Here is a 22,288-nt window from a genome sequence, read left to right as displayed (position 1 = left end):
AAAAAGGGGAGCTCTCGAAAACCATCTGATTTCGTACTCCCCTCACATGCTCTATGGGCCTGGCGGGAGCCCTGGGCTCAACTATCTCCGAGCTCAGGGTTCTCTCCCGGGACAGCATGCCAAACCTGCTTACAGTTGTCAAGCAATATCTAAGTGTGAACTCTTGAACTGATCTAACACCATATTATCATGGGAGGAGAGAGAAAACAAGGTTTTTATATTTCAATGTGTAATACCAGGCAGCACAGTGGCTCAGTGGTTAGCACTGTCACCTCACAGCAAGAAGGTCGCTGGTTTGGATCCCGGCTGGACCAGTTAGCATTTCTTTGGGGAGTTTGCATGTTCTCTCTGTGTTTGCGTTAGTTTCCTCCGGGTGCGCCGGCTCCCCCACAGTGCAAAGACATGCAGTATAAGTGAATTAGACTTAATTGGCTGTAGTGTGTGAATGTACGAGTGTATGTTTCCTATTACTAGGTTGTGGCTGAAAGGGCATTTGCTGTGTAAACCATATGCTGGTATAGTTGGTGGTTCATTCCACTGTGGTGACCTAGATAAGGCACTAAGCCGAAGGAAAATGAATGAATGAAATGTGTTATACCAAAACACACCATATGATAAAACTGTAGCTGTCGTCCACATCTATTTCATTCACTTGCTTTCCTGAACACTCATAACAGTATTGATTCGTTCATTCAAGGGTAATCAACTGTTCTGATGTCTTTATGAAACTTTATTGGCTAACATTAAAGCTATGAAGAAAAAAGACAATATGCTTAAGCATTTTGTCCTTTTTATGATGACATCTTTTGACATCATATCCAGCAATAGATTTGTATAACTTTTAGTCCATGTTGCATTCATGTTTTAGTCGAACAGAATTTGTTCAAAAGGGGGCCAGACCAATCGTTTCAGATTCCTTGCTCACAAATTTGGTGCACACCAGAGATTAGATTGCAGTTCAATGATCTATTTTAAATGGAAAACTTTTGTATCAGCAGCATGATTATATATAACAGCCTAAACTTTTTCACCTCATGAAAGCTGAAATTTAAAAAGCCTAAATCAGACGTGGCATGCCTCTCAAGAGGGTTTTAAATAAGTTTTAAAGTGGATCTGTGCAACTAAAGCCATTATTTTTCTGATTGAGACATAATAATGAGACGGTGCTAACGATTGTGTGCCTTGAAGGAAATGCGTTACTGATGTTCAAACCCAGTTTATTTCACGCTTGGACTCCGCCTGATAATCAGAAATGATACACATCCAGCTTGTGAGCACTCGGCTGAATAAAAAAACAGCAAAATGGCTAAAACCATGCTACTGTTTCAATTTATCTGCCTTCGTGAGCACCTAATTTATATGTTAATGGCTTCCTCTTAAATGATAGCTTTGAAAGCACAGAAACCCAAATCATTGTGAAATTACGCCACAGACGTTCCCACAGCCGTCGCTGATGATAAGGTAGTATTTTAGTATGCAAACATCTGTATATTAATGTCCTCCATTTCCATGCACATGGATTGTGAAACACCTGGATATTTGCATGTGCTAAAATTGAATTTCTGACATAATCGTGTCATCCCATATCATGCAAACTATAGTTCCTCTAAAAACACTCAGTCAGACAGAGAAATCCCCCGTCTGTCAGGCTCTTCACACTGATACCAAGGCGACTAGGGTCATATTTCATTCTTTTTCAGTTCAACAATGACGTGGCCCTTGCAGACAAAGCCGGCAGTTTTATGGTGGATCTTAAGGAAATGAGGGTCACAAATCTCCACATGGAGGGAATGGGCTAACATGGAGGATGATGGATACCAGAGAAGAGAGAGCTCTGGCAGGACTGAACTATGCCTTGTCAAGGATGAGATACATTTCTCGCTTTAACATGTTGGCAAGGTTCATCTGAAGTTCTGAAGAATTGCTTCATTGAGTCATTGCAAAGGGTGCATGAAGATACAGAAAGAGTTACTGAACGTTTCTTTTCCTGATTCACTCAAGCTGGAGGTTCAGTCGCTCTTTAGCAGCTCTGATTTACAACAGGCATTGATGTACGCTCAACATGCACATTGTGAAGTGAACGTGTTTTGTCAAGGTCTTTTGCCGCAGTGAAATCTTTGAGTGTGATATATGCTATTGTGCTGCAGAGCGAGTGTTATTGAATGTGACAGAACGAGTGTTAGATGTGGAAGTGACTGCACGTCTGAAGTATCCATTACCGGCAGGAGCTCCTAATTACTTTAGTGTTTACTCACACTTGGCCAAAAGTGTCAAAACTGACAGCAAGCATTCTGTGATGAAGCTAATATCCTGAGAGACTGTTAGTTTAACTAGTAGAGTGGAGAGCATGACACGCTCATTTTAGGACACATATATTATATGTCATATTATTATTTACAATTCTTAACTGAAAAATGGCAACACTGCATGTTTCAATTCAATCAGATTAAATATGCATAAGGAACTGAATTTTACAACACATGATAATCTAGGATTAGGTAATGATTATTTATAATATAATTGGATTCTTTTATTATTATAATAATAAGTTTATCGCAGCAGATGCTCTTCCAGCCGCAACCCAATACTGGGAAATTAATATTATTATTATTATTATTATTATTATTATTATTATTATTATTACTATTATGCATAAATATATTATAATTGAAATTGCAACAATTAATAATGCTTGTTAATAATACATTTTTTCATTCATTCATTCATTTTCTTTTCGGATTAGTCCCTTTATTAATCCGTGGTCGTCAATGCGGGATGAACCACCAACTTAACCAGCAAATGTTTTACGCAGAGGATGCCCTTCCAGCTGCAACCCATCTCTGGGGAACATCCATACACACTCATTCACACTCATAAACTAAGGACAATTTAGCTTACCCAATTCACCTGTACATCATGTCTTGGGATGTACCCAGAGGAGTGGCCATGGGCACCCGAAGGAAACCCACACGAACGCGGGGAGAACATGCATGCAAACTCCACACAGAAACACCAACTGACCCAACTGAGGCTCGAACTAGCAACCTTCATGCTGTGAGGCAACATCTTGCATTTTTTTAAATGTTTTTTTTTAATCCAATATTTTATAAAAAAAAAAAAAGTTTATGTTTAACAATGTAATATCAAACATTATATTTCTAAAATATTTCTAAAATATTATAAAATATTTATTTTATAAAAAGTATATAAAATGTATTAAAAAATCATTAGGTTTATTTTGAAAAGGTAGCCCTATGAGCAGTTCTGGAGATTGTAAATTATGTGGCCAGAAGGTTCATATGGCTGCAGTGTACGTCGGCAAACTTGAAACACAGAGAGGTGTTAACTATGACAATGGGGTTCAAGTCTGGCGAAAAACAGTTCCAGAAAGCGGGCAAGATAAAAACAAAAGCCAAAAAATAAAATAAACAAATAAATAACAGGGTAATAATATGGTAAAATCTGAAAACACAGGGAAAAAACGGGGGCCTTCCTTTTCTGGATTGCTTTTCAAAACACTGTTGGTTTGGTTTAGAAAAGAGGGTGGCAGGAGATATTGGTCGATCAGTCAGTCCGTCAGTCAGTCAGTAAGTCAGTTGACAGTTGGCCTGTGGTGGATTTACGTGAAGAGAGCAGATGGGAATGGCACTCGCGAGAGAAATTTGAAATCTCAATAAGCGCACACAGTGACCTCCGGTGGATTTGCAAAAACAAAAACTACAAAAAAATAATGTACTGTACCTCCTGGGATGTAATTGGCACTCTCCAGAAATGTACATAGAGCTACGATTTCAGAATAAGCCTGGGTTGAGAAAAATGAATAACATATAATAAAATGTATTAACTATTTATTATTGATAATTCACATTTGTTAAGACAATATATATTATCACTCATTAATTATCCTTGACAATTAATGAATAGTTACCATCATAAATCACCTATAGTCACTTTACAACAGTTTATAAACAGCAAACTGTATAAAATGCTAGTGCAGAATGCAGGACATGTGCATACACATATGTGCAGCATTCAGAAGAGCGACCATCCATTAATCAGCTCTCTTCAGTCAAGCTGTCAATTTATGGCATGACAAATGCATGACAAGATGCACAACTGGTTTTAACAGTTACTCAACATCTTTTGATGGCTATGCTACAATGATACTAGCAGACTGGTTTAACCTGGCTGTGGCCTGTCCAGACAGGCACAGATTAGGTGTCTCATCCATCTGCAGTCATTCACCCCGAGGGTTAGACCTACTTGTTTGATGTGGCCTGATAACCCATCTGTACCTGAAAACCTCAGTATAACCTCATCGTTTACAGCTCAGGTAATCCTATTTGTATTGTTCAGCACAGACTTTGCATCACGTTTGCTAGACCGAAAGCTCTTTTGCCTTGAGCGAGTGTAACTCAATTTAGTGCGAGGGTTTTGCGGGCTGCTGATGATACTGGATGTTGAGTTAGCTGGTCTCTAATGCAGACTAGAGAGCAAATTGAGTGGAATAATGTGTGGTGTAGTGTGCTGTGCTAGCTAGGGAAATAATGAGAGGAGATAGGGAGGGAGAAAAGGACAAAGAGAGGACGAGTCTCTGTCAAGGTAATGGAGAATTAAGTGCAATAAGCTTTTGTGCACCCTTGAAAGATTCAACATCTAATGGAAGGTTAAGCGGGATCAAACAATTTGCACAAATGTGTTCTACTGACAATTCTAATAGAAAATCTGTTTGTGGTACTGGATGATGTCCTCTTTTTCTTTTAATTCGCACAAAACAAACTTAAATATGTGGGATTACAAGACCAGAAAAGGAAGCTACTCTTCTCTGTTTTCTCTGTATCATCTAAAAAATATTCAAATGAAGTTCAGATGGAAAGATCTCTTAAGGGCCGTCTGAAATTTCAATTGAAAATTAACTTTATTTCCTTTGTTTATGTTGAGATATTTCACTTTAAAGACCAGGGGCCTCATGTACAAAAACTTGCGTTGAATTAATACTAAAACATTGCGTACAGACGAAGCTGTAAATATGCGTACGCAGTAAAAAAAATCAGATGTATGAAATCCCAGGCATATTCTCTTTGTACATCTGAATTAACGTGAAACTGAGCGCACGTGCATGAGCGCAAAACCCCTCCCTGCCTCCTCCCACCATATAAATATGGTAATGACTCCACTTTGGCAAAACCAAATTAAAAAGCAATGGTAAGTGCAAGCAAGAAGAGAAACTTCACAGAAAATGAATTGGAGGTGCTCCTATCAGAGGTAGACTAGAGAAAAACTATTTGCAAGTTTGTCCTCTGGAATGGGAGAGTTTAACACGGTTAACGCAGTGGGGTCTGAAAATCGCACTGTGAATAAATTAAAAAAGATAGGTCCAATGTAAAGGTGCAGGTTAAGAGGAGCACAGCGGTGCACCGTCAAATTGTGGACCGAACAGACAGGGTGAACAGGGGATGCTAAACTAACACCTTTTGAGGAGAAAGTTGCCTCAATTGTGGGAAACACTTTACAGTCTGGAGTAGTATCCATGTCTGTGGGAGACACAGATGTATTAGATGAACACTTTGTTAGGGTGGTAAAACAGCACACCTCCGCTCTTATCTAGGCAGCGCCACTGGTAATTTAACTGCCCAATCGCCTGCTCTACAACTGACCGAGTGCGAGAATGGGCATCATTGTATCTGCGCTCTTGGTTAGTTTGTGGGTTGTTAAGGGGGTTAAAAGCCATGTCTTTAATGGATAACCACGGTCTCCTGATATGCAGTTAAAAAATTACACTTAATGAAATAAAATAAAAACTTACTGGAATAAAATTGGAATAATATCCTTAAATATAGTACTCACCAAGAAGCCCCCTATCGCGCACCCTGCCACCTTGGAGCGTCCTCACTGTCTCTCTTTATAAATTTGGACCCAACTCAGCACAGAGCTCCAAGTGGAAAGCTTTTTGAAATCTGAAATGTCTAGTACGCCAGTCATCATCGTGGGCCAGAAAATCACATTGATCCCTAAAAAAAATAAAAATAAAATAATAATAATAATAATAATATATATATATATATATATATATATATATATATATATATATATATATATATATATATATATATATATTGTGTCAATTAACCCATTTTATCAATTATAAATTAATAGCAATGTTTTTCACATGTGTTGGTGCGATACTTTGTAGTGTGCAATTTAACATACTTGGAGTCGCCAATGGAAATAAAACAAACAGACATGATGTTGGCGCGGACCAACGCACATTCTCACGTACATTTCATTGTTAGTGAAGCGCAGCATTGATACATGAGGCCCCAGGAAAAGGTCTTATTCTTTGTCATAAAAGTGATATTACTGAACATACACACAAGAGCCTGATAGAAATGCTCATTTTAGAAGAGCATTTCAGATGGTATTTAAAGGTATTTGCATCTAATGTCTTAAAATATTCTACAAATTAATTTAGTGAATTTTTAAATACTCATACTTGCTTAGTGTTTAGCACCTTACAGCGAAAAGGTCACTGGTTCAAGCCCCGGCTGACTTAGTTAGCGTTTCTGTGTGGAGTTTACATGTTCTCCCAGTCTTCGCATGGGGTTACTCCACAGTCCAAAGACCTGCACTATAGGTGAATTGAATAAGCTAGAAAACCTATTTGTTTGATGACAGCACCTGTGAATTGGTACATTTTGCTAGTAAAATACAGGTTTGTGAATGTTTCATGTCCTGTATAAAACAAATAATGTAATGTTTATCATTTTGTTTTATAAGTGATAATGTGAAGTAAATGCCTGATCTATTGTCTAAAATTTAGGATTTTACTCATAAAGACACTCAGTCAAATTACGTACAATGTTCACGTAATGATTGACAGGTCACTGAGCCAAAGACTGTGGCCAGAGAGCAATAAACAACGTGTCCAATAGATGAATAAATGCCACCATATTTAGAGCATGCACCCATTGGCTAAATTCTCCATCAGTCAAAATAGAAAGATAGTTACCGACTACCACAGAGAGCATTTGCAAAATGTCAAAATACTCGACTGCTTTGTTTAGATTTCAGTAACTATAACTATAACTTTTTATACAGTTTGTGGTCTCATTTGATTTGTAAGATTGTAAGCAATGACATCATCTTGCTTTTTACAACAAAAATTCCGTTATCAAGTGCAAATAACATTGTGAACAATGCAAGCAATAGGTCTCTGGCAGAAACGGCAACATAAATCGAATAACCTTCCATAATTCAACACTATTGTGTCGATGGACTAGATGTGCTCTATGGGATGTTGTTCTGAGAATTCCTACCTTAAAAAATAAATCGTGATGTACAGCAGTGCTAGCCTGTTTGTCTTAATATTACGATGATTAGTAAGTACTTCATATCTAGGCGTGCTCTGTACAAATTATAAAATTTAACAAATACATTCTTTATAAGCTTCCCATTGAAAAACAACTAGCAACATTAGTGCCTCATTAGATTTTTCCTCAGATGAAGTTCTGGCAGTGTCAGTAGACACTTTTCTGCAGTGTGACAACAGCTGCGATGAGCATTAATCAAAGAACCAATAGGAGCTGCGAATTTGATGACGCAATCCATGCAACAATTCAAATGACAGCGAGGAAATGTCAAAACAGTTTTTTTTCTTTCTGGTTTTATTACTGAGACACACCGTGTGTGAAATTGCTGCTACAGATTGTTTACATTTTCTTTTGTGTTTTGCCTGTCTTCATTGTCGTTCAGTCTGACTTTATGATAGCTGACATCTGAGAGTGTGACATGAGAGCCATGTTCGTACAATCTGACCTGCTACAATCGTTAAGGATTATATAAAAAAAATGCAGAGCGTGAGCGGGCTGTAAGAGGAAAACCTTAAAAGTAGTGTTTAATGGACAGTTCACACGAAAATGAAAATTCTGTCATCATTTGCTTACCCTTTACTTGTTTCAAACCTGTTCGAGTTTCTTCTTTTAAACAAAAAAGAAGACATTTTAAAGTATCTTGGAAAAAAAACAGCCATTGACTTGCATAGTGTTATTGTGCATTTGTTTAAACTTTAAAACTACATATTTTCTTTCAACAGAGGAAACACATTTAGAACCTCTTGAGTATTAGTAAATTGTAAGGAAATTTAAAATGTTGGGTGTGTACTATCCCTTTAAGAAGTCACTGGAAATAAAGGACCGTAATTCATAAAGAATATTTCATTGATTTCATTTACTGAGTAGCCTATTTAAACTGAATGTTCACCAAAAAAATGTACAGCTTTCATTTGTTTTTGTTTTTTTCATGTACACTATGATCTCACTTTATGTTATGCATGTATGTGTAAACAGGGACACTGAATACAAAATCATATTAATTTGCCTGAAACATATTAAAGCAGGTGAATTGCACTGTAGACAAGAAACTGTGCCATTTGGTTTGGTATGTAACATTGGGTTTTCTGTTGCTCTAGCTGTTCTTCGGCTGAGTAAAGGAAGTATTTTGGCCAACAAGTGTCCTCCCAGCCCCCAAGAAGAAAAGCCCAGCTCATTTCCCCTGCAGCAGCCTTTGATGTGTGTTTGTTTAATGGCATTATTGGGCCCAGTCATCTGTGATGGGAGGAGTTCTGCTCCACACCAGAGTCAGAGGTTGGATTCTCATTACTGCTAGTTGTGTACTGTCACAAGTTGTGCTGGAAGCTGTCAGACTGCCTGAGTGAGTACAGTGCAACAGTTTTCTTTTTTTTTTTTGCATGATTTTATGGTGGGAATTCAGTTTCTCTGTTAGCAGTTTGCCAGCTATGTTCATAAGTTAATGAATTAGCTACTGTTAAAATATTAATATTTCTAGCTGACAAAGGGGAGGTTAATGTTAATGTCAGGAACACTTAATGTTTTTTTTTTTTTTTGCAATTCAATGCACCTTTTCCATTGCTTTGCTTTTCTTTGTAAATGCATGCAAAATGTGTATGTGTATGTAAATGGGTTTGGGGTAGGAGTTCAATATCTTAGGAGGGCCTTAATGCCCATGGTGATTAAGATGACCTTGATATACACATAAGCTTAATTAAAGTTTTCATTAAAGACTTTTAGGGTCATTGTAAAGACTTATTAGTTACTCAACCTTATGTTTTTTCAATCCCATGAGACCTTTGTTCATCTTCGAAACACAAATTAAAATATTTCTACTTCCTGCATAGACAGAAATAGTTTTGAGATGTTCAAAGTCCAGAAAAGGAACAAAAAATATTGTCAAAACATTCCATGTGACGTCAGTGCTTCAACATTAATCATGCACAGCTCCATGAATCCTGTTGTTCACCAAAAAAACTGTTAAAAACAACATTGTTTATCAATGTTTTCTTTCTTATCAGGGTGCACGTTTACTACAAGTAAAATGGCATATCAGAGTCAGCAGTTAAGTCAGCACACAACAAGGATTGTATTACGTTTATTAAATGTGGACCCTGATCTGATGCAGAACACAGTGGTTGTTTCTACACAAGAGTGTTTTTGGAGGTTTATATGTTGCCACTGAGGTCACACTGAAAGTTTTGACAATGTTTTTGGTTCCTTTTCTGGACTTCGAACATCTCAGAACCATTGGTGTCCATGGAGGATGAGAGAACTCTCAGGTTTATCTAAATAACTTGTGTTCTGAAAAAAAAGAAAGAAAAAAGAAGGGTTTGGGGGATTGAAAGCACACTAGGGTGAGTAATTAATAACAGATTTTTTATCTATCAAACTAATTGAACTAACTCTTTAACAGTGACTGCAGGCCATTTATTAAAGAGATCAGCCAAAAATTAAATCTTAATATTTATTCAGTAAAACCTGTTCCAAACCTGTATTATATATTAATATGTTTTATATATAAACAGGTTTAAATGTTGACAAAAATGTCAGTTTTTAGTCATATATGAAGTTGTTTAAAACAGAAATGGTCAAACTGCCTTGGTAAAGTTACACTTAATATAAGAATATCTTTCAAGATTCTTATAACACTCAAATAACACACTGCAAAAATGTTTTGCTTGTTTTCCAAATATCTAAAAATTCTTAAATCAAGAAGCATTTTCTAGGAAAGGAAGAAATATCATCTTGTTTTTAGAAATAATATTATTCAATTATTTTGCTTGGAAAGCTCTCCGAACTTTTACAATTTTAAAAACAAGGCCATTTATTTTACATGTCAAGAAGGTTCCACCTAATTTAAGAATTTGTCAATATTTGGAACTTAAAACATGACAAAAACTTGAACAAAAACAGCAACATTTTTGCAGAGTACAAGATAGTTTACCAAAACCTTTAAAGAAAATCTTCTGCATTCTAAGAAAGCTTCTCACCTTTGACTACCTCTAAATACCAAATGCATTTCAGAGACACAAAAGCAGTTTTACCTGAGTGGAAAACAAAGCATTAATTGTGCTTTGAGCACCTGAGATCACGTACTAGAACCTGCTGCGAAAACATCTGCTATGGTCTGCGAGATCTCCAGGTAGATCAAAGCCTGCTTCTGTCCTTCAGTCTCCACATTTGCTCAGAGATACTGGAGCTGGTGTGGGCATGTGGATCATAAATAGCCTAAAGGGATTCTGAGAGGTGTTACAGTTCGGCAGTCGAGAACCGTAAAACATCCAGCAAAGCGTGTAGCTGTCACTTTCAGTAAGAATTCAAAATAAGAGCATTTGATGTTTAAAAGACAAGCCTGCGTGCATTAAATTTAGATTCTGTCAGATGGGATTTAATGCGAGGGTGATATGGATATTTAATGCAGGCGGTTTAACACAGCAAAGCACCAAAGTTTATTGGAAACAGGTGAACGTCAGTGCTGATTTCCCTTCAGGGTAGCAGAGAAAGGGGTGTTTGTGAGACTGAATTTGCTCATTGCTGTTGAATAATTTGTTCATAGCTTGTAAAATTGTTATTGGAACTGAACAATTTGTTCATAGCTTGTGAAATTGTTTTTAGGTTTAATTAGTAATTTCTGCTTTGTATAAAATTAAATGATTTTGCTGTGATATAATGCTCACTTAGGGCAACGCAGTGGCGCAGTAGGTAGTGCTGTCGCCTCACAGCAAGGATGTCGCTGGTTCGAGACTCGGCTAGGTCAGTTGGCGTTTCTGTGTAGAGTGTGCATGTTCTCTCCGCGACTGAGTGGGTTTCCTCTGGGTGCATCGATTGGTTGCAGCTGGAAGGGCATCTGCTGCGTAAAACATATGCTGGATAAGTTGCCGGTTCATTCCGCTGTGGCGACCCCAGATTAATAAAGGGACTAAGCCGAAAAACAAAATGAATGAATAAATAATGCTCACTTTCCTGTAAAGCCACACAATTGGTAATAGTTTTAAATCGAATACTTAGCAAATCTTAAAAGAACTATCCATTTTTAATACCATTCAATATAGTGTTGTTTTATTATAAGTTTTATTTTAGACTTAGTGTTTAGTAAAGCATTTGTGAGAGTTTGGAATTGGATATTTATGGTTACAAACACACATTTGTGTAAAAAACGCATACAGATAACATATAGTTCAAATTCTTCAAGTATAGGTAAATCTGCAAGTCGCAACACTATAATAACAATATTACTGGATTCAGTATTACATTGATTTTTCCAGCTAATTAAAAATTACATTGACAGGTAATCATATCACGTGGTGCATTTATATATAGGTTTTTGTAAAAGTTTCCAACATTTTTCCAATTATCTTCTTTTGTGTTTAGATTAGAAAAAAATTATAAATAAAATAATAATAATAATAACAAAGGTTTTGGGAGATGCAGTGGCGCAGTAGGTATTGCTGTCACCTCACAGCAAGAAGGTCGCTGGTTCGAGCCTCGACTGGGTCTGTTGGCGTTTCTGTGTGGTTTGCATGTTATCCCCGCAATCGCATGCGTTTCCTTCGGGTGCTCCGGTTTCCCCCACAGTCCAAAGACATGCGGTACAGGTGAACTGGGTAGGCTAAATTGTCCGTAGTGTGATTGAGTGTGTATGGATGTTTTCCAGAGATGGGTTGCAGCTGGAAGGGCATCCGCTGTGTAAAACATATGCTGAATAAATCGGCGGTCCATTCCATTGTGGTGACCCCAGATTAAAAAAGGAACTAAGCCGAAAAGAAAATGAATGAATGAATAAAGGTTTAAAACAAGTAAAGAATGAGTAAATAGAGACAGAATTTTCATTTTTGGATGAAATTTGGGTTAATTTGTCACATTTTAAAAGGAGACCCAAATGCAAGGGAACAATTAACAAAGTTTATTGTGACAAAAATAGAAACGAAGCAGTCAGATTGCTCAGCCTTCTTCTGGGCGATGCAGGACTGATCAAAGAGAAAAAAAGCTCTTCCATAGCAAAAACAGGAATGATAAGAGCGGAACAGACTTCAGGCTGGCGAGCAAATAGTTAGGCTTCCAAAGTCACTCGAACACAGACCGTGGGCAGAGCAGCGGTGAGCCGATGCACAGTTGGATAAACTCAGAACACAGGGTGAGATGAGGTGTGACGAAATGAGACACAACAGTGATCCTCAAACAGGTAATACATGAGAGTCGTGTAGCTTTCACAGAACAATTATCAAGCACAGAAAGACAGAGAAGAAAAGATTAAATAGCCAACAATAAGAGAAGAGGAAGAACAGGTGAGAGAGATGGAAATGGGACAACAAGGGAATTGATGGCAGGTGTGTCTGCATGAACACACAGGCACAGAACTATACTCAATCCAGGTTCATTATGAATACGTACCCAGGTATACATTTCTGAAGAGTGCAAAATATGTCCCAGAAGGTACTTTTTTCCCGTTTTTGTTGTTGCGAATCCACCAGAGGTTGCTGTGTACGCTTTTAGAGATTTCAAATTTCTCTCACCAGTGCTGTTATTTCCTTGTTTATTTTACCTTTTTGTCTTCGTCATTACGGTCAACTTCTCTTTGTGTTTCAAGTCTGCCGACATACCCAGCGAATCACTGGGCAAACTGGTACAGCAGAAAAGCTGTCTACACAGTAAGCAGTCAGCTGGTAGCGCGAAAAGAAACAAAAGTCATTGGTGGTGCCATACTGCCTCGTAACGTTCGTTTGAAAGACAAAATACAGCCATACGTATCTCTGGCTACATATTTTGTGCTCTCCAGAAATGTATACGGCGGTACGTCTTCACACTAAGCCTGTGCTGCTTGTAACTCAGTAATCTGCACTGATAAATGAACTTGCGAATTATGCCATTACTGCAGCCATAGTGTGTTTATGTGCTCCTGGAAAAATAAACGCTAAATTTCGCGATCTATAACTCCTGCACAGCAGTCCCACAACATTCTGACACTTGAATACCCTGTCAGTAATGTCTAGTGGCTGTCAATGGGCTTTTTGCAGTGTCTGCTATAATGTTAATGTTGTGTTTGGTGTGTTTACATTGATGAACATGGCCACTGTGTAAATACAGTAACGTTACAATCTTTTTGCCACATTAGACAGTTATGATAACATAATATATGCCTTCAGTGATTTCCTAAAGATAAATACCAAAAAATAACACAACGGGAATAACTACAGCAGTCGCCATCGTCTGATCTCACATAAAGCAAGAGATCATGAGGACATATGATGCTGTGTGCAGGTGCTGTAGTGCTGTCCCAATTCTTAGGGGTAAATTTTGAAGTTTTGAAATTTTGGGTAAGGGTACAAAAATAGAATTGGAATTGGGCCTAAAAGTGAGGGTTGTTGTTTGTTCAAACTACTTATTTAAAAATTTTTTGGGACAAATTAATTATTTTATGTTCGATCCACTTTAATTTGTAAAAATGAATAAGTTAAGTTGTCTCGACACAAATAGATTTTTTACAATGTACTGTATATTTATACAAACTCTATTTTAACAAACTGGTCAGTTCTGCATGCTACATCCATTGCATTCATCTTGTTTTATCATGGCCACACGCTCAACTCAACAGTTTTAATAATGATTTTATGGTGCTGTTCATATGTATTCAATATGTGCTCATATGTGTGTCATAAAAGCAATCTTTGACTTGAAGACTTGAACATGTCATTACTGCCTCTATTTTTACAAGTTATATTTGCAGGGAAGATTATGTGCTAACATTAAGTGTATTTTTGACAACCCTAAAATATGAGATGCTGTCAAACTCACACTGTTTGTTTTCACATTGTCATGTTGAAGCACTCACTGTCAGCAGTCTATGAAAGGTCATCACTGATCATCATGGTGTTATTCCCAGCTGAAGGATCGACAGTAGATGTGGATTGGGCACAGGCAGACGGAGGCCCATGGAAAAGGAGCAGGAGCAGGGCAGCGTGGCCTCCAGTGCCAGTGTCACCATCCCCAGCACTACCTCAGTCTCCACCTCAACCTCCGCTGGCACCTTATCAAACTCCTCCAGCAGACAGCAGACTGTGCCTCAGATATCAGTCTATGGAGGAATCACAGACAGGCAGACAGTTCAGGTACAAATAAATCTCTCTCAGTGAGTGCTTTGCTATTGCTTCTTAAACTTGTATTATCCTCTGGCGCCATCTATATGCCACTACCAGTAAGTACTTCTATCATCTATCATATGTGTGTTCAGTTTAACTAAGTTCATAATTCTAAGTTTAATATAGTTTATAATTAGATCGTTTTCAATTTAATTATCTTTAGTTGATTGATGTTTTTTTTTTAGTTTGGTTGACAGAACATATTTCTGTCATAGACATATTTATGTCATAGACAAAAGCAATGTTTAATGTTTGCAGTTTACATTTACTCACTCAAACTAAAAAACATAGTATGTAGCAGATATATGCTTAAATAAAGTATTCTGAAATATCCTCAATACATTCCTAAAGACTATAAATCAGAATAAATCTGTTGGCCAGCAGTGATTGGCTGCAGAGCAGGATCTGTGATGTCGGCTGTATTTAAATGATATTGTAGAGACACTGAGCACGTCAATAGGGAGAGCTCAACGTGTGGAACTTCACAGGGTAAAATCAAGCTTTTTTGTGTGTGTTTTTTGTGAGATGTGTAAATCTAGTTCTAAAAAAATAGGTAATTGTTATTCTAAATGTGAATGCTTTTTTAAATTGATATTTTAAAATATATATTTTATGATTTTGTTATCCCTAATCTAAACAATAATATCTGTATGCATTTTAATATCTGTATGCATTTAATAATATAAAAAAACATTGTGAGCAAGCAAGTTGAGAATGCTGCTTGAATTATTATTTTACTTTTTTTATTATAACTCTTATATAATATTATACAATATATCAATATTATATCATATTTAAATTATAATTTTTGTTTCAAAATTGTTAAAATATCATAATTATTTATTTGAATTCTTGATTATTTACTTCATTTTTGTATGTGTTTATTAATAGCAGCTGCTTAGTTCTTTGCAAATTACCTAATGTTAAAATTGAATACCTAAATTATTGCATTTTAAAATGAAAACTTAATAAATGCAGAAAATCTATTGTTCATTGTTACTTCATGTTAACTAACGTAGTAAATTAACATTATCAAATAAGATTGTAATGTGATCACATATAATGTTAATATAAAGACTATACATTCTCTAGAAAAATTGTGAGAAAATAACAGGAAAAGCCTCACTGTGTTGCACAATTTTGCATTTATATGCAATAGTTTTTATGGGTTTTTTTTAAGAGTGGTGCTTAAATCATCTGTTTTCTGAAAGGTTCTATAAGGAAAACAAAATGGTACATTTAGTCTATAGGATCTATGTGAATTGCTTTATTTTTAATAATGTAAAGCAAATTAGTTGCATTCTCGGACATCCGGTGGCTGACAGAGCAGTGACTGGCCTGAGGACAGCGTACACAGATCGTATTAGGTCTGAAGGGAATGCAGTCATGCTGTCAGGCTGCTCTGATGGATGACAGTGACCCCTCATGACTACAGTATTGAGCTCACACTGTGACCCTCTATGTTTACAGAACAGCACCCTAGCCCTTCTTTCTGCATACAGTATTACCTGCTGCTTATATATAATACAGTGATAAGTTTGCTTCTCTGGGGTGAAATGTACACTAGGAATGATATGTGCCCTACAGGATTTGGGTAGAATATAATTGAGATGTTCATTTGATGATCCCATCCCATGTTACGTTGCTCAGGTCATCCAGCAGGCCCTGAACAGGCAGCCCAGCACAGTAGCAGCTCAGTATCTCCAGCAGATGTATGCAGCTCAACAACAACACCTTATGCTCCAGACAGCAGCACTACAGCAACAGCACCTGAGTCTCGCTGCAGTGCAGCAGGTGGGCACACATGGCATACACATATAAAAATGCGACTCCAAAAGATTGGCAAAATATTTCAGCATTATTTGAGAATGATGAGCTTTACTAAAAAAAAAAACCTTCTGATGGTCTGAACAATAAAATAACTTTTTAGACGAAATTGTGTTGCTTGTTGTCCATCTCAAAAAACGAAACGTACAATAATCATTATAAAGCTTTGAACCTACATGAGTTTTATTTTTTATTTTACATTTATTTATTATCATATATTCAGTCCTGTCCTGATTTATTTCCAAAATTAGTAAGTCAGTAAATAATATTAGTTTTTGTAACTGAATTTTTAGTAATCTAAGACTTAGTAAAAGACACTTAACACGCTTAAATTACAAAACAGTAAATGAAGCTGACATATTTGTATGTTGTGAGAACAAATTTTAATTTATTGCAACAATATAAATATATATTTTTGTAAGTTATGTGTCTTATATACAGTCAATTACTAGACTTGTGTGTGTATGTATATATATATATATATATATATATATATATATATATATATATATATATATATATATATATATATATATATATATATATATATATATATATATCATATATATATATATATATATCATATATATATTATCATTTAATAGGAATGTCAATAACTCAATTTTGACAAAAATGTCAGATAGAACCTTATCATTCTAAGGTGACGAAGTGGCTAACTCAAATGTTAACTTTAAGCAAATAAAAGTTTTGCTTACATATTAAGAGTTACAAAATTGATAAAAGCAGATAAAGAGAACGATTTAAACTTTTCACTATTAATTTTCCAATATATAAAATCATTTTTATAATTGAATATATAGAAAACAAGATAATATTTTTCCCATTGTTATACTAAATATGAATGTATTTATCCTCCAGGTTATAACAGATATATTTTGTTTACACCTGTCAATCACTTGACTGACCTAATAAACAGCACAAGATTCACAGGAACACATTATTGCCCTCAACAAAACAATTATTTTGTGGGTAAAGGTTTTTGTTTTGTTTTTCTTTTCATTCTCAAGTCAAGTAAAATTTTAAATCAGGCTTTTTGACGCCACTGTTTATGCTTATTCAAGCATATTGATATATTAATATGGATTGCATGTGCATTATATTTTCTCAAACTTTTTCTGTGATCAAACAAAGTCTTGATATTCTCATCTTAACATCTGATCGGCTCACACAAGCTTTTTCTTGTTTGTTTCTTTAGGGAGTTTAATTCAGCTAGATGAAAGAAATACTTTGTTCAGTCTTTCGACAGGCTAATCAAACACAGAGGAAAAATGTGCAAGCACTAACATGCTTTTAGTCTATATGAAGATAGTCAGCTGTTTAAAATGCAATTCTGTGTGAAGATATTAGATGAAAGTGCACAAGGTCTAATGAAAACCACTGAGTGCTCTTTAAAAACTGTGCAGTGAATAGATCATGCACAGGGTCATTCATCTTTTGTGACAAGAATTGATGTGAGATTGCAGTGGCTAGAGGCATATTTTGCACCGTTTAACAAAAAGATCTGCTCTGGCAGAGCCACATCTTGTGAATATTTGTGTAAACCCAAGGGTACAAACTAAATATTGTTTTGATTAATATTTTTGGCCAGCATCTGTAGTTCTGCTTCAGTTATTTGTTTAATGCTGTGAATTACAGAGTTTAAGTCAGCTAAGCCGTTGATTTACAGATGGATTAAATATCCTGGAGGATAATTCCATTAAGAAAGTAAAAAAACATTAGTTACATTACTGTAAAAAGTGAGTAAACTGTTGTTTTGAAAGTAAATCCATTGTTACTTGGTGTGGTCAATTTGACTAAACTTAATTTTTATAATTATGCACATAATTCATTAACTTAATAATTTTAAGGCAACAGTGTGTTTTTATAGTGTAAATCCACTGCTGTTTGTTACCGCAAACATAGGTTCATAGCTTTAAACAAATTTAATGTAATAAGACTGTTCTGTTATTAAAATACCACATTCAGTTTACATTCTATTGACGAAGTAAACTTGACCAAAATTTGATTTTATCACACTAATTCGTCTCCTTAAGCATTTTTCCATATATTTGTATGTTGATTGCAAGCACCCACAACTTAGTTGACATATATAATTGCATTTCTTTGGATGTTTAGTGCTCCAGGTCTCTGCAGTTATGCAACCAAAAACTATGAGTTGTAAAATAATGAAATATAAAATTAGGAACACTCGGACAAAAAAATAGAGTTATTAATTTGTAAACATGTCTTGTTTAAAACATTTTAATTAGAAAAAAAAGACATAGGCTATCTGGAATATTTCTTAAAAGTAATTTCGGGCCAAGGGTGAAAATTCTGTCATCTTTTATTCACCCTTCTGTGGTAATAAATTAATTAATCTTGAGAAAAACAAATGAAGACATTTTAGGTAAAAATTTGAGAGATTAGGAGCTGGTTTCACAGACAGAGCTTAAAGACTAAACTAGGATTATGTCATAGTTCTATTATAACATTTGAGTAATTAGGTGTTCCTCTTGATACAAAACAAAAAACACTGATATATACCGATATATAGTCTGTGTCTAAACAAACCTTGTCTGTGAATCTTTAAATGATATACTGATTTAATATGGGAATTATTCAAATATAAACACTGAGCATGCAGCCATATTTGCAACACTTGGCCACAGATCAAAACATGCTTGAATGATTTACAAGAACAAATGAGCTTCATTCTTTCATGCCACACCAACATTTTTGAGCTTCCGCATGAACCAATGAGGTTTGTTCTTATACAGAGATGCCCAAACTAGAGCCCTAGGAAACCTTTGATTGGCCCGCCATCCCATCTGAGAAGAGAGAGAGGATGATGTGGACTGTTTAAAGATTTTCTTTTGAATTGTAATGTAATCTTTTGTTTGTTATTTGTTTTAGGGCAAAGGCAGATTAAGCATTGAACTCCTGTTATGTTTTTTATTGCAATAAATTATCATTTTAAAAGTTATACTGCATTAGTTAATACGTTTAAAGTTGTTTAAATATTAGGAAATAAATTAGGAAATAACCCATGGCAACTTTAATGTAATATAGTTTGGTATATTTACCTTCGGCGCATGGCTCATAATGATATTTGGTTTTTGGCCCTTTATATGAAAACGTTTGGGCACTCCAGATGTAGTTGAGTTTCAACATTTATATGTGATTAAAGGCCAGCAATAACTCTGCCTATAAAGTCTTAATGTCTTTTCAGAAGACTTAAATTTAACTACTGGAAATATTTGGATATTTATTTTATCTATTTATGAACAATGGCGTCAATGATGTCTGCCTCCATGGGTAAAGTCTAGATAGGATACAGCTGTGGATACAGACATCAATATAGCACAAATTTTGTGACACTGTATAACAATAATTACTATTTTTACAGTACTGTGACGGTTGGGTTTAGGCTTGGGGTAGATGTTAATAAAATACAATCAATGGGAAATTTAATAAACAATATAAATAATTCTTGTTAACCTTCGTCCACAACCATATCTGATCCAGCAACAATAGCCTCCACGCTGTGCTCTGCAGTTGTTTTTATGGTTTTTGCTAGTTTTTCTCATTTTAGTCAAATTCCTTCAATACGTTTTCACCATGCACAGACAAATTGTTGATTCTATATTTACGTGCTATTTTTTCTAAATTCCTTTATTACCTGTGCTTTTGTCTAGTCACTGTCATTCTGTTGCACTGTGGAAACTTCTGTCACAAAAACAAAGTTCTCAAATGTCTAATAAAGCTCTTTCTGATTCTGATTCTCCTGAAGTTAAAGCATCAGTGATTTGGATGAAATGACCAAAACCTTTATTCAGAAATTTAGAAATAGAAGAGAAATCTCAAGTGTTTGAATTGACAGAAGAGTTAGTAAATATTGAAAAATAATTCAAATTTTTCTTTTTTAAATTAAGGTATAAATTGCTTAACTAATAATCATGCTGTATATATATTTTTTAGAAACGAATGCAAACCAATTATTTGAGACACCAACAAAATGGTTAATGTGTTTGAGGGAGTACAGTAGAGAATGTGTTTGTATTATGGTCTGGCAGCCTGTTCACACTGTGCTGTGGGAACGAGGAATCTGTTTCCTGCCGTTCTTTCTTTTGCTGTTGTTGTTATTGATTAATGAGTGCTGGGTTTGACTTGTGACCTATCTCTGTGTCTTTCTCTTTTTTACCATGTCTCTCTGGCATTCACACATTCCCCATAGGCTAGTATAGTGGCAGGAAGACAAAGCTGTAGCCAGCATGGCAGTACGTCCCAGCAGACTGTGGCCTCCCAAACCACTGTAAGTAATATTAAACCTGACATTGATAGCTCACTCAACAAGTCTCTAGTGATGTAGAAAAAAAATGCTAATGTGCAGTACTTACAGCATACCACTTTATTTTTACACATGTACATTTTGCAATTTTTTTCAACTAGTGGCTAAACGTAATGGTTCATAATGCTTTAGTTAAGAATATTTATTACTTCAACAACACAGCTTTCAGAATATGAAAAGCATATGTAACTAAGCTTTTTCTTTTTGAAACAGATAAACCTGGCCACATCCCCAGCGGCAGCTCATTTGATCAGTCGAGCCCAGAGTGGGAGCTCTGTTCCAGTCTGTATTGGCCAACAGGCTGTGCTGCTGGGAAACTCCTCCACACCCACACTCACCGCCAGCCAAGCACAGATGTATTTACGAGCTCAAATGGTAAATTCTCTTAAACACACACAAACACATTTGTGCTTTCTAAATAGACATACCATACATTTAGATTGCTTTACATGGTGCATATTATAATAAACACAGACACTGTAAATACTGTAAATACACTGTAAAAGCTAACAGTGAAAATCACTAAACGATATAAGTTAGTTTAAAATAAAATGTTTAAAACAGTTACTTTGACATAATGATAGAGTTAGGGTAACTTAAACTGAAAGAGTAATGAATTAAATAATTATATTTTTGAATGAATTTAACTCTAATGCTAAAAGCAATATCAAACCGTTTGAGTAGCTATGTTTGGACTTAATTTGTTCTATTAACTGAACTCGACTTGATACCTGACATTAAAATATTTAAATGTAATAAATACTCTAAATGTTTAATGATATCAACACAAATTATATATATATATATATATATATATATATATATATATATATATATATATATATATATATATATATATATATATATATATATATATATATATATATATACACACACACACAGTTGAAGTCAGAATTATTGGCCCCCCTGAATTATTAGAACCCCTATTTTTTTTTTTCCCCAATTTCTGTTTAATGGAGAGCAGATTTCTTCAACACATTTCTAAACATCATAGTTTTAATAACTCATTTCTAATAACTGATTTATTTTATCTTTGCCATGATTACAGTAAATAATATTTGACTAGATATTTTTCAAGGCACTTCTATACAGCTTAAAGTGACTTTTAAAGGCTTAACTAGGGTAATTAAGTTAACTAGGCAGGTTATGATAATTAGTCAAGTTATTGTATAACGATGGTTTGTTCTGTAGACTATGGGAAGAAAAATAAGTTAGCTTAAAGGGGCTAATAATTTTGTCCTTAAAATGGTGTTTAAAAAATTTATAACTGATTTTATTCTAGCCGAAATAAAACAAATAAGACTTTCTCCGGAAGAAAAAACATTATCAGACATGTTGTGAAAATTTCCTTGCTCTGTTAAATATAATATGTGAAATATAAAAAAAGCAACAAAAATTCTATATATATATACATATATATATATATATATATATATATATATATATATATATATATATATATATATATATATATATATATATACATACATACATACATACATACATATATATATATATATATATATATATATATATATATATATATATATATATATATATATATATATATATATATATATATATATGTATGTGTGTGTGTGTGTGTG

At 35.0% G+C, this 22,288-nt stretch overlaps 1 protein-coding gene and 1 long non-coding RNA gene across 9 annotated transcripts in view; one reads left to right on the top strand and one right to left on the bottom strand.

Annotated features, from left to right (window-relative positions):
• The window catches only part of LOC141380487 (uncharacterized), a 73,126-nt gene that overhangs the window by 19,455 nt on the left and 31,383 nt on the right, over positions 1-22,288 (bottom strand). For all 6 annotated transcript variants that reach the window (XR_015523562.1, XR_015523563.1, XR_015523561.1 and 3 more), the window contains exon 3: positions 14,179-14,421. This is a non-coding gene — a long non-coding RNA (uncharacterized LOC141380487). The remainder of the gene's footprint in view (positions 1-14,178; positions 14,422-22,288) is intronic.
• The window catches only part of phc2a (polyhomeotic homolog 2a (Drosophila)), a 63,304-nt gene that overhangs the window by 10,461 nt on the left and 30,555 nt on the right, over positions 1-22,288 (top strand). The window contains exons 2-6 of one of the 3 annotated variants that reach the window (XM_087305025.1): positions 8,468-8,642; positions 14,230-14,455; positions 16,136-16,279; positions 20,547-20,624; positions 20,874-21,035. In XM_087305025.1, coding sequence (XP_087161151.1) covers positions 14,279-14,455; positions 16,136-16,279; positions 20,547-20,624; positions 20,874-21,035 — 561 coding nt within the window. In that variant the 5' untranslated portion in view covers positions 8,468-8,642; positions 14,230-14,278. 3 annotated transcript variants of the gene reach the window in all.

The sequence above is a fragment of the Danio rerio genome, chromosome 23, assembly GCF_052040795.2.
Source record: "Danio rerio strain M-AB ecotype USA chromosome 23, GRCz13ab, whole genome shotgun sequence".
Taxonomy (NCBI): domain Eukaryota; kingdom Metazoa; phylum Chordata; class Actinopteri; order Cypriniformes; family Danionidae; genus Danio; species Danio rerio.
Note: the sequence above shows the minus strand (reverse complement) of the source record. Positions and strands in the feature narration are given on the sequence as shown.